The sequence below is a fragment of the Dromiciops gliroides genome, chromosome 3 (assembly GCF_019393635.1).
Source record: "Dromiciops gliroides isolate mDroGli1 chromosome 3, mDroGli1.pri, whole genome shotgun sequence".
Lineage (NCBI taxonomy): Eukaryota > Metazoa > Chordata > Mammalia > Microbiotheria > Microbiotheriidae > Dromiciops > Dromiciops gliroides.
The window spans coordinates 3,393,056-3,406,064 of NC_057863.1; the positions used below are offsets into that span (position 1 = coordinate 3,393,056).

The 13,009-nt window shown below is 48.5% G+C and overlaps 1 protein-coding gene across 3 annotated transcripts in view; it reads left to right on the forward strand.

Moving 5' to 3' along the window:
- The window catches only part of ATP13A3 (ATPase 13A3), a 72,426-nt gene that overhangs the window by 57,648 nt on the left and 1,769 nt on the right, over positions 1-13,009 (forward strand). Inside the window, exons 23-31 of one of the 3 annotated variants that reach the window (XR_006355513.1) lie at positions 58-100; positions 189-298; positions 669-765; positions 1,603-1,675; positions 3,577-3,754; positions 5,088-5,277; positions 5,929-6,016; positions 7,337-7,417; positions 9,022-9,082. Coding sequence is in view for 2 of the 3 variants with exons in the window: in XM_043991599.1 (XP_043847534.1) it covers positions 58-100; positions 189-298; positions 669-765; positions 1,603-1,675; positions 3,577-3,754; positions 5,088-5,275; positions 5,928-6,016; positions 7,337-7,417; positions 9,022-9,111 (949 nt within the window). In the remaining variant the exon portion in view is untranslated. Of the gene's footprint in view, positions 1-57; positions 101-188; positions 299-668; positions 766-1,602; positions 1,676-3,576; positions 3,755-5,087; positions 5,278-5,927; positions 6,017-7,336; positions 7,418-9,021; positions 9,112-13,009 lie in introns of those variants that run through there. The other 2 variants (XM_043991599.1, XM_043991598.1) reach the window with 2 other exon arrangements.

The following is a 13,009-nucleotide window of genomic DNA, read 5'->3' on the forward strand; positions in this document are numbered from 1 at the left end:
GAGCCTCGCCAGCCCGGGCTGTACCAGATGCATCAGAATGTTGTGTTTCTGTTGTAGTTACTACGTGGGCATGTGTGGTGACGGTGCCAATGATTGTGGGGTAAGTGTCTGTTCAGGGTGTGGAGTTGCCTTAGCTTGGGCTTGGGATTCATAACAACCCAACTGACCAGTCTTCTTGTGGTGGGTAGGCCTTGAAGAGGGCCCATGGTGGCATCTCCCTGTCTGAGCTCGAGGCTTCAGTGGCGTCCCCCTTCACCTCAAGGACCCCCAGTATTGCTTGTGTGCCAAACCTCATCAGGTAGGTGTGGGTCTGTCCCCTACACCCTCTCTCTGCCAAGACCAGGCCCAGCTGTACCTGCTCCCTGCTTCTTCTCTCCCCCCCTCCCCCCTCCCCGGGGCAATGAGGGTTAAGTGACTTGCCCAGGGCCACACAGCTAGTGTCAAGTGTCTGAGGTCAGACTTGAACTCAGGTCCTCCTGAATCCAGGGCTGGTGCTTTATCCACTGTACCACCTAGCTGCCCCCTGCTCCTTGCTTCTCATAGGGGAACATTTCCTGTTCAGCTGGGACCCCAGGGTGTTATCTGGAGCCAGGGGCATGGTGGTGGGGGGGAGAGGCACATGAAGGGCTTTATTTCCATTCAGGCATTGCCTTCTCTTCCTTTTGCAGGGAAGGCCGGGCAGCTTTGATAACTTCCTTCTGCGTATTTAAATTCATGGCTCTGTACAGCATCATCCAGTATTGTAGCGTCACCTTGCTGTACTCGGTAAGTGACTGGGCTGGAGCAGGATTGTTTGTCCAGATGTTAGCGTTGGTGGAGCAGGCTTGAAGCACATGCCTTTCTTTGGTCCTCTTTCTCCTCCAGTTTATGGTGAAGAGCAGCTTGTGGCTCCCCCTTCCCCCAAACCTCTATCCTTTAATATGTCTTTTTGCTAAAGCTAAGGCTTATTAAATAGGGGAATAGTGGGAAATAGGCTTTCTGTTTTGCTTCCTGACCTGCCCACTGCCGCTTCCACCCACCATCCGGTTAGCACAAGTGGGAACAGACCGTAGAGAAAAGGTGAGATGCTGTGGAGGGTTCGTGAACTTTGTGTGAGATGTCATTCCCTTTGTCACCTGGGTTGCTACTTGGCATGGGATACCCAGAATTTTAGGGCCATAAAATGCCCCATCTGCACATGGCAGATGCCAAGGGAAGTGTCTGTGTGAGTGAGTGCCACGTTTTGTTGAAGCTGTAGCTTAAGAACAAAAGATTCTTGTTTCTCAGTAGTGCACACCCTCCTCCCCGACCATTATCCTTAGTAACAGATGTTTCATTTATGTTATACCAGAGTTCTAGTCTGGTCGTCCTTTGGAAATGGTTGGCTGGGTTGGGTTTTTTGGACAGAAGACGTTTTAATCAGGTCAGTTGGGTGTCCACTTGACTGTTTCTGATTCAGACAAGTAAAACATTATCCTGCTGTTCTCACATTACGTTGGACTTTGACTTAAGATTTGTTATGAGCTTGCAGATTAATGTTTGAAAATAGCTGTGCCCGTAGGCAATTGCTTGGACGTGTGTCAATGTCACTGATTACAAACCATCTAAAAATGATTCCCATAGATCCTGAGTAACTTAGGGGATTTCCAGTTCCTGTTCATTGACCTGGCCGTCATCTTGGTCGTGGTATTTACCAGTAAGTATTCTTTCTTATTTGTTAAAAACCTGGGGCTGTAACTGTTGACAAAGTCATTTTCCAATGAAAGCTCTTGCCAACTTGAACATTAAAGTAAAATGTAGAAAGAGGGTCGTGGCTGTTTGCCCCTGCCTGATGCTGGCGCCAGGACGCGCTGTGGCCTTTGGCAAACGGTTCTTTCCTTTGGAAGCACTTCCCACTTCCACACTCTCAGCCATTTCAAGGAGACCTGGGCAACTCTTGCTCAGCATGCAGCAGAAGAACAATGTGGGGTATTAAAAAGTCTGCTTCCATGCCCTTCTCTCTTCTTCCTCAGCTTCTCCTGATCCATTGGCTTCTGCTCCTCTGCCAATGGCATCCCCTCCTCTCCTTAGGACTCCCTTCACTGGATTCGCCCAATCCCAGCAGCGTCCTCCGTGCCTCAGCTTCTCTCTCCCTCCTGCCTTCCCACTTCATTCTTCTTGACCTCTCGGTAACCTTTGAGACTGCTGATCACCCCTTGTCTTTGGGCTCTCACGATCTTGCCCGGTCCTGCCCACCTGCCTACTCCCAGTCTCCTTTGCTGAATTCTCTCCTGAGGCTCAATCCTGGGCCCTCTTCCCTTCACTCTGCCCTGCCTCAGATGGGCACGCACTTCTCCTCTCTGTCGAGATGACTCCTGTAGCCATCAGTCTGTCTGTCTGTCTAGGCTTAGTCTCCCTCCTGATCTCCAGCATTGGATCACCGACTGCCTCTTGGGCAGACTTACTGGGTAGCTCTGGATCCTTTGTCTAAAACAGCAGCTCTTCCTCCCCCGCTTCCCTTCTTCCAGCACCATTTCCCCAGACACCCAGGCCTGCCTCCGTGCCATCATCTCCAATGATGTCTAATTCATTAAGAAGGGAGCAGAACAAACTTTCTTACAAAGAGGATCTCATTTGATTCTCACAACAATCCTGGGAGGTAGGTTCTGCCTACTTTACAATGGGGGAAACCGAGGTAGGCAGCGCCGAGCTCAGTGATTTGCCCAGGGTCACCCAGCCAGAAGGGTTTGAGGCTGCCTTCGAACTTGGGCCCAGTGCTCTGGCTACTGTGCCACCGTTCGACATTGGCATTTTAACCTCTGCACTGTTTCTGGTGTTTCTCTTTTCTCTGCTCACGCAGCCACATCCCCATTCCTCATCTGGACCCATTCAGGGCCAGACTGATCTGGAGACTGTGCTTTTCCTCCCCAAGAAACTGCAGTGGCTCCCTATGGCCTTCAGGACTGTTCAGTCTGGTTATGCTTCGTGATCCAGCCCCACTGGGCCCCTTGCTCTTCCTTGAATACCAAATGCCCCTCTCCGCCCCTTTGCCCGGGCTGTGCCTTATGTCCTCCAGCTGCTGCCGCCACCCTCCCTCCCCCTGGCCTCTTCCCCAGGCACTGCTTCCCTTGTTAGAACATAGGCCTCTTGAGGACAGGGGCTATTTGTCTGTGTCTCCAGCCCTTTGTGCATGGCAAGTCTTGGCACGTCGTAGGTGCAGAATAAAAACTGGACGACTGGCTACATTTAAACCCATCTGTCACAGTTGTTTCTTCTGAATTCGCCCTTGGATTCTGTTCTCTGCCCTGAGCACCTTTGAGATGACTAATTATGAGCTTGCTCTCCCACATCAGATGTGGGAGGCAGAGCCCTTGGGGCCTGTGTGCCCACCTGGGCCGTGTGCCCACCTGGGCCATGTGCCCAGGAGGCGCCTTGCACACCTGCATGGGGGGGGAACGACTGCTTTTCTCTGGTCTTCTGCCTTGATTTCCCAGTGTGTCAGGGGTGGGGGTGGGGAAGACACCCCTCCTTGAGCATCTGGGACAGAAATGTCATCCCGGTGTGCTGGAAAGGACCATCAGATTGAAGCAGCTTAACCTTTTCCATTCCTTCACACAGTGAGTTTAAATCCCGCCTGGAAGGAGCTTGTTGCCCAGAGACCACCCTCGGGCCTCATCTCTGGGGCTCTTCTCTTCTCCGTTCTGTCTCAGATCGTCATTTCCATCGGCTTCCAATGTTTTGGCTTTTTTTGGGTTAGACAACAGCCTTGGTATGAACTTTGGACTCCACATTCAGAGTAAGTTGACCCACGATTTTAAAGTATGCTTCAAGATGCTAATTGGATAGAAAAGGCCCCAGATTTGCTACTTCCCTTTTCCTCTCCTTCCCCCACCCCCCAAATAATAATCCTACTGCAGAAAAGGTTTCCATATAATACCATTTTTAGACTTTGGCCAGTGTGTCCTTTATGAAATGGGGTATTCAGTGTGACCGTTTTAGTGCTCATCCCCAGCCCCCACTTTAGACCGACGGGCTCCACCGTCTGTAGTTCTGCCTGTTTCCCTGATCCGGGTTAGAGAGGACCGGCTAGCTTCTCACTTCTTGTGGCAAAGGCTTCTGTTAAAAAGTAACCACCTAGCCTAGAAAATGGAGAAGTGGATAAACATTGTCACCTTCATGATTTAGAAGTCATTCTTGCACCTTCAGTATCCCACGACATGAATGAATGAAATGGTGTGTTTTACTGTGTTTATGTAAATGGGCGCCACTGCCCAGGAGGGTGAGATCCAGCCTCGGGTGGTGGTGGGAGTGGGAGCGGGGGTGGCAAGGAGGGGACGAGGGGGCCGGCTGCCTGCTTCAAAGCCCGTTAGCGCGTGTCGGTCCCCAGAATGACTTGAGCTAGTTCTTCCTTCAATATCCCTTGTCTCTGTGTGGCAAGTCCAGTTTCATTCATTTCTCCTCATGCTTCTCCTTGGCCCCCCACGGTGGCTCTGGTAGCTGGGGAAGTGGCCATCTCATGTAAAAGGAGACCTTGGAAAGCTCGTCCAGAGTTAGTCTGGTCGTTGGAGATTTCCTTCTGGTTCTTTGTACCTGTGCCTGTTGAATCACAGTGCACGACTATAAAGAAATGGACATTTTTCATGAACTCGACTCCAAAGGCGGGGCATGGAATGCACCCCCTTTCAGCCTCTCTGGATCTCAGACTTGCATTTGGGAGCTTGCTTATAGTCCATCCAGCTTTCTCACTGAGGAATCCTACTGATTCCAGGCAAACTCAGTATCAGAATGCCCCCAAGAGGGGCTTTGGCTTCTTACAGTCAGGACTCTGTCCCCGATGGTGGGCGTCGTCCTTGTGCTGCGCCAAGGCCTGCATTCAGATGCTTGAGCCCCATGCTGCCCTCGGCAGGCAGGGAGTCGATGGCAGACATTTTTCACCCTCTTTCCTTCTCGGAGCAGATGCTCTGCCTGTGGTGCGTCACTGGGGCTTCTTGGCCCCTAAGTCCCTTCTCCAAGAGTTGATGTTCCCCTCCCTTGGGGAGCAGCCTGAGCCAAAGGATCGCTTCAGGACAAGGGGTGGGCACCATGTGGAGATTGCCTAGAAAATGATGGGGTCTTATCTTCTGTTGCAGTGCTTGTAACCTGTCCAGAAGCTTCTCTTCCAACTCGTCCCACTCTGGCAATGAGACTGAACACGATGAGCACAATATCAAAAATTATGAAAATACCACCGTATTTTTTATCTCCAGCTTCCAGTACCTCATTGTGGCAATCGCTTTTTCTAAAGGAAAGCCCTTCAGGCAGCCCTGCTACAAGAATGGTGAGCTTGCTGTCACGGGTGCTTCCGGCAGACACTGTCCCCTGATCCTCGAAGACAGGGGGATTTGTACTTGGTGCTGTGGCTGGCCACTCATTCTAAAACGAGACAGGCCGCGTTAGGGGCACACCGCCTGCCATCCCTCTCTTTGCTTCCTTGACTCTGGGGGCCCCGTGGCGTGCCAGTCCTCTCACTGCCCGGGGATGCTGTGGGAGGCAGGTGAGACAGGACAGATGGGTATAGGGCGGGCGGGCAGGGGGTTATTTGTGCTGTTTGGCGAGGTTGGCTGTTACTTGTAGAATGTGTTGCTTGATCTCATCGTTGACATTTTTGTCATCAGTATCCAGAGAGCTCAGGTCTGATTTAATAATACAACTTTCATTTCTTTGCATAAAACCTTTTAATAAGATGTTTTGCTAGTTATTACATATGGGGATACATCATAGCTTTATTACAAATAGCAAACCTGGGTCTGTATTAGTTTGTGAGAGCCGACAAAATCTGTGCCTTTGCCTTTAGTGCCCGTAGCGTCCTGCACCCCCTAAGGGATGACTGTGTATTGTGCGTGGTGAAGATGACAAATGTCTGGAGAACTCATTGTGGTGTGAATGTAGCAGAAGCAACTTGTTATCCTAATAATTGTTTTATTTTCTAGGTTTTTTTGTTGTGTCTGTGCTGATTTTGTATATCTTCATATTTTTCATCATGTTGCATCCTGTTGCCTATATCGACCAGGTTCTTGAGGTAAGAATTCCTGTATTTGTCCCAAAACCCTTTTCTGGATGTTCATTTTGCTCATTGTGGTGACTAGATTAGGAAAATCAGCACGTGCCAATAGGCAGGAGGGTGCACAACTCCACGGCCGACCATCTTCTGTGGGACACAGACGGCCAGCAGCTGCTTCCATTTCAGATAGGCCTTAAAAGCCCTGGCCTTTTTCCTGTGCTTTGATTTGTGGACACATCAGCCCTTTGGGACTTGAGTGAATAAAGCCCAGTGAGGAATTCTGAGCATTCTTGCACGGCATAAAGGAGAACCTTTTGTTTTTTGCTTTACATAAACATTCTCTCTTCTACTGTGGCATTACTGTGCTGAGGGTCCAGACAAGGACTGTTCCGGAGGTTTAGAAGCCTGCTTTGAGCCCTGCGAGTAGGCCTGGGCTTCTTGTGAGCAGTTCCGTTTTTATTTGTTTTCCTGGGCTTCTGAATGAGGCAGATGGTCATTTGTGATCTGGGTCTTTGACTGATTGATCGGTAACTGTTGGTTACCCATGCCACCTGTGGAAACCAGCTTGTGGCCTTGCTGTGATCACCAGACACAGTCATTATCAAGAAGAGGCTTTTTCCTGTCCTTTCCTTCATTCATGTCTTTTGAGCTCAGGCTCTTGTGGCGTTCACAAGGTGTTAGACCTTCTGTCCCTGTGACATGTTGTCACATAAAGGACTGTGGGGGGATTAAATTGTCATCTCACTGCCACAGCCCTGGAAGGGGCCGAAGAGGCCAGGTGAGGGGTTTCTAGGCAGGCCCCCCCCCACCAACATTGTCTGCTATCTGTTTGTAACCTAGTGTTTTAATTCATTTAGAAGTATATCTTCAAACCGAATGTGTGTGATAAAATAATGGGATTTAGCAGACGCTCAAAGGCCCACCTGGAGATAAATCTAAACTGATTAAATTAAGTGAGAGCCATTGACTTTGCTGATTGAGCCTACTTCCAGTTAACTAGATTGTAAGCACACCTGGCTGGCCCTTAAAGAAGGCATTGTTCTGTTCTAGTTTTAATTCAGCACTTCAGTGGAATAAGTTTTTATATGTTAACACCTACTGTGTGCATACGAGGAGCCCTGCTAGGTGTAGCTAATGACATGATTTGGGGTAGACTTTGGAGCGTGCACATGCACACAAACACACATGCATGCATGTACAAACACATGCATACAAACGCATACAAAACATGTATGCACCTATGCATACACACACCCACACATACACACACATGCCCACAGACACTGTGTACGTGCAGACACACGATGTAATGCAGGCTTGTGGAATTTTGTCTTGTAGATCGTTTGTGTCCCGTATCAGTGGCGTATAACAATGCTCATCATCATTCTCGTCAATGCGCTTGTCTCTATCTTGGCAGAGGTAAGTGAGCCACATTCTCACATGTCACCTGACTGATTTAGGCAATGCTTGACTCCCAGAGCAGTGCAGGAAGGATTTTCTGATTTCTTTGTTAGTTTCAAGTGACCTTCTCGTGAGGCCCCTGACCTGATGGCCAGATGGCCTTCCTCAGCTCCTCCTCCACATGCTCTTCCATAGCTCCCATTAAGCACCGAGATGTCCCCGCACTTGGACACACCGAGGGTCTGGGTCCTTGTCTCTGGAAATCAGTAGTTACACTTTCCTAGAGATGAGGAGAGAGTATTGCCAATAGCAAGAGAATGTGAATGGGGGAGGGGAGCCATATTTTCACATAGTTAACACAAGTATGTTACAGAGCGACTTTGGTTACTTGACCCAGAGCCTGAGAGAGAGGGTTAGCCTGCCTCCCCTTTCTTCCTCATGGTTTTCTGAGCTGTAGACATTTTCTCCTTCAGAGAGAATGTGGGGCCTCTGCCCTGGGAAGCTTCCACTCTGATTTTGTACCACACAGTGCAGCTCATCAGCAACAGACAGAATTAGAAGTAGAGAGGAATGCCAATGGGAATGGATTTCAGTCTGTTTTTTATGGACTGTTTTCAGGAGTGTGGGGAAGCATGTCATGGTGCCTTCTACCCCCTGAAAGGAGAGTCACTTGTAGTTAGGCCTACCCTGAGACTTGGGGGCTTGGGCAGATGGGGTTGTTTTGAATGCTTGGCTTAGTTTTATTTGGTATGAGAGGGCATGGCTGTGATGACTCTGGTCTGTCTCTTGACTTAATAGCTGAGTGGACAGGTCTTTGTTCTTCTCAGGGTTTCTGAAGGAAGCAAAACCAGAAAAATATAGAGAAAGGGCACCCTCTGCCCATGAGGATCCCTGTGGGCCACATACTCACTGATCCCTGTGGTTTATTGTATTGATCATTTCCCAGTTTTGTTGTAACCTGGTTTGGGCCGTGAACTCGTGTTGGGGCCGCATCTTTGACACTTGTGTTTGAAATTGTGCTTTTTTCTTTCCACTCAGATTCTGTTTATTTCCTTGTGAAATATAACAGAATGTTCAAGGAGTCCTTTCTGGTTACCTTTCTCTTATTTCTGAAAATTTCCACAATAGGAAAGATATTTATTCTGAGGTATAGTGGAAAGAACACTAGCTGAACTTGGAATCAGGAAAAGCCGGGATCCTAATTCTGCCCCAGATGCTTAGATCTCTGTGACCCTGGCTAATGACTTTACTTTTCAGCCTTCCCTCTCTAAAGTGGACAGACTCATGCCAGCGTCACTCGGCTGGCTTCCAAGCGGTTGGGATTATCGAGGGAGCTGTGTGTAAAAGGCTTTGCCCACCCTAGTCCTGTGGGCATGCCCATCCTCATGATTACTGAGCATGGAGGTTGTACTCGGGCATTCGCTCAGGACTCACCAAGGATGGGTCACAGAAAGGGCCTGAGGCAGGAGAGGTTGGTTTCCCCCAGAGCGGGCAGGCGCCCCTCTCATGACTCTTGTTTTCTCATGTTCTGCTCCACTGTTTGAGATTTGTGTAATGTGCACCTGACCAAAGAATGATTGCAAGTCCTTTTTCATTCTTCTACCCGCCGGAATGTGTCCCAGAGCTTCCTCCTGGACACGGTCCTTTGGAAGGTTGTATTCAATCGAGACAAACCAGGAGAATCCCGCCTCACCACCACACAGCCACCACAGGTTGGAAATCAACACTTATTCTCCATTCTTCACGTGTCTCCAGGCTCTTGTGTGTCCTGTGCGTTGGGGGGGTCAGAGGGCGGGACAGGCACGGGTGGGGTGTAGGGTGGGGTCGCCTTCCCTCCCCATCTCTACCATCTTTCCTCTCCATTGTGATACTCCAGACATCAACATGTTTTAGCATCCATGAGTCTCTTCTCCTTTCCAACCCTAACCAAGTGTTTGTGTCAAGTTCTTAGTTTTATTCTTGAGATTTAAACATGATTTCTCCGATTTTCAGTTTTGTTTTAGTTTAGTGTATGTGTGTTTTCTGTTGTTGTTGTTTTCATTTGTTTACTTCAAGAAGTCAAAATTTGCTCTTAGGGTCCCTGATTCTTGTGGTTTCTTTTTCAAACAGCTTCAGCATCTTCTGTATCCAATGCTCAGTAAACAAAACTGTGCCCTTGGGAAAGGAGATGTATGCAAACAGCTCTGGATAGCCAGCCATTCTGGCGTGGATTGATCTTAGCACCCTTGAGAACCTGAGCAAGTGACACTCCTGCTGTAGTTCATGCCCCCCTCCTCCCTCCCCTCACAGATGCCTGAATATCAGTCCTAACTGGTCATTTTCTCCTAAAACTCCAGGGACCTGTAGGGGTGCTTTAGGAACCTGCTAGCAGACCCACTCCTCTCTCCATCCCTGTCCACCTGACCTCGGCTCCCTTCCAGATTTCAGACTCTTGGTCCCCTTCCCATGCCCCATCCCACCCACCTTGGTCTCATTGCCCCAAATGGGCTTTAGAGAATCCAGAGGCCAGTGGTTAGAGGTGTGGGATGAGGCCACAAGTCCGGGAATCTTGTAGCTGAACCCTCTGCTCTTCTGGCTTGGAAACTTTGGCAGCAAAATAGTATGTTGGTCCAGACCTTGGTTGAAGCTCTGACATATTTTATATACACACTCAGATACCCATATACATATACACATGTACACACACTCACAGATACATATACATGCACACATGCACGCATATATACTTGTACACACTCACATACTCAGACACACATACATATTACCACCACGCACACACTCACAAAAACACAGACACATCTACACACACCCACGCACACATTCTTACACATTCTTACCACACCAGTTGTAAGCCTCGTCCAGGATTTCCACAGTCCTATTTGGAGAAAACTGCGTTTGGCCCAGTCAGGCACGCTTAGTGATCCGAAACTTTCCTTGTTGGTAAAAGCTGTAGCAGTTTTGTGATTTAGGAGATGCTTAGACCTCAGTCTTCTGAATAACTCTGCTCTTTCCAGAGGCATAACTCGAGTGTCTGTTGGTCAGACAAGAGCAGCCCAAAGCCCAGGACAGTCTGGCTGTCTTAGTTCAAGCTGCCAGGCCCTACCTACCACTCCAAATGGGAGACTGGCGGGTTTCTTTCCTTTGAAAGGAGTGTCTGAATATCTCATAAGGCCAAAGGAGCAACCTCCCCCCATCCCCTGATTAGGGCCTTTTTGACTAATTATTTTGACAGCCAGAACACCTGATCCGTAAAATGATTCTTTAAGAATTTGTCAGTAATTATTGGCAATGATCTTTCACAATTGATGTCTCTAATTTAACTGTGAATGACTTTCATGATTAATTCTTGTTAATAGTATAGGCTAGTGGATAAGTAACAGAAGGGGTCAGGGCAGGGCTCTCTGCATAGCCAACACCTGATCGAGCACATACCTTAGAGTGCACAGTGATTCTGAAAGGGTTGACCCTCCATTTCAGCCCAGGCTCCGATTCTGAGTAAAGTGTCAAGTCTGGATGGCGGGTAACACTGAAACATGCACGTTCATCCTGTGGCAGCCTGTGCTTTTTGTCACCCTTCTGTCGAAGCCACTCCATGAGCTCCCTCGAGGGGCTGGAGGCTCCTTGTCCAGCGTAGCCTTCCAGCTGTAGTCTGCTGCCATGATCCCAGCGAGTCTGGTGGGATCACCTGGAGGGAGACCCCCATTGTTTCCATTTCACCTAGAGGAGTCAAGAGCTGGGCTTCTTGGTAGTTGGGGAGTCACAAGTGCCCACACACGTCTCCACAGAGCCACCTGTCTGTTGACAGTCCTAAGCCCCTAAGAGGTGGGGGTGGGGGTCCCATGAGCCCCTTCTGAACTGAAATAAAACCCAGAGCAACCCCGGAGGCCAATGGATGCTTTGGAAAACTGTCTTTTTAGGCAGCCTTCTATTTAGGGAGCTCAGACCTTCACACGGCATTCATTTACATTCTCGAAGATGGGGGTTTTTGCTTAGCCAAATCATAAATCCTTTCAGGTTGTGCCAGGGTGGTCTTCCTGAGGCTTTGTCACTGCTTCTGCAGACAGGGGTGTCTGTGTGACATTGGCAAGCTCTTCATCCTCTCTGGGCCTCCATTTCACCATTGGCAAAATGAGATTGCCCTGGGAGGTGGCGGGGAATCCGATGATAAAGTACAGATGCAGCAGGGCATTTGCTCACGGCATGACTTCATGTCTTGCTGATGGGTAACGTACTGATGCAGTAATTCGTCTCCTCACGTTGATGCCAACACTGTCATTTATGGTTGGTTTACGTTTATGAGCACATTGAATTTGAGTCTTTATGTAATCAGGATATGAATTATCCCTGTCTGTGGAGACTTGGCAGTTACAGAATAGACTGTTCCCATTCCTGGCTTTGCTTTAAAAATACTTAGTATTGACACAGAAGACTTGGAACAAACACAGCACCATTAAGATCCATTCCCAATGTCTGATCGTGGCCTTTAATCCCTGATGCCGCTCCAGAGGCTTCTGCTTCTCCAACCACCATGGCTGAAGGCAGGGAGGTCTCTTGGGTCTGGGGGATAAAGGAGGAGGCCAGTTGGTGCTCACTTGTATGTGGGCTCTCTCTGGTTCTGATTTCAGAAAAGCCAGAGGGGCCACTGGCTCCATCAGTATCTGGCTAGCTTCCTCCCCCTTTGGAGAGGCCCCTTTCCTCCCCTGGGGCTTAGAGCTCTGACCTGGAATACCTGAGAAATGTGCTTGGTCCTAGCTCCCAGCAACTTCCAGCCTCATCCCCAATTGTGTTGTGCTCTCTTTTCTTCCCTTACACTTGGCACACCTTTCCTCCCCTTCTTTTTCTCTTGCTCCTTTGCTGAGTATCTGTTAAGTGTTGCTTCTTTGTCATCTATTTGTTTGCTTTGAGGCTGTTAGCATATAAGCCTTTTTTTCCTTCTTTTCGATTGGTCCATTCTTTGTGTATGTGGTTTTTTGGGAAGGTGAAGAGACATTGTATTAAAATGATAGAAACAATTTACCTTGATTCTTACATTTGTCTAAAGGGTCATTTTTAAATTGTGCTTGAAATCACAGCATGAGCCATGTTTTAAAGCTCCCTTTTGAAAAGGCAGTTTCTATTGATTGTGGTAGCTATGTAGATGTGAATACTAGTAAAACGTAGGGATGAGCCTTTCTGTCTAGAGAAGGCGTGTTTGCTTCTTTAGCAAAGTCGTCAGTCTTTGATCTGGTTTCACATGGATTTGTCGATCCCGTGCCATTTCTTAGCTCCCGAGGGAGCGGCGTTCTTTACGCATCGAAATGAGTGGGTGCAAACAATTCCTTTTTTGCCTTTGGAATGAATTATTTTTGTTCTTGATGACAAATTCTCCTTTTCAATCCTTAGTGTCACATTGTAAAACCTCATGTCATTCCTTGTCCTCTTTGCTGTTTCCTCCTTGACTCCACCTTCTCTTCTCCCCACGAAAAAGTGTATCCACGTAGAGCCTAGAGGTGGGCAATGCCCCCTCCCTCCCCCCCAAACTTTGCAGTGTGGGTTTGGTGTTATTGTACTGGAAGTGCAGATTCCCAAATCAAGAACAACACACCAAATTAAACAAACAAAACTGTCCAA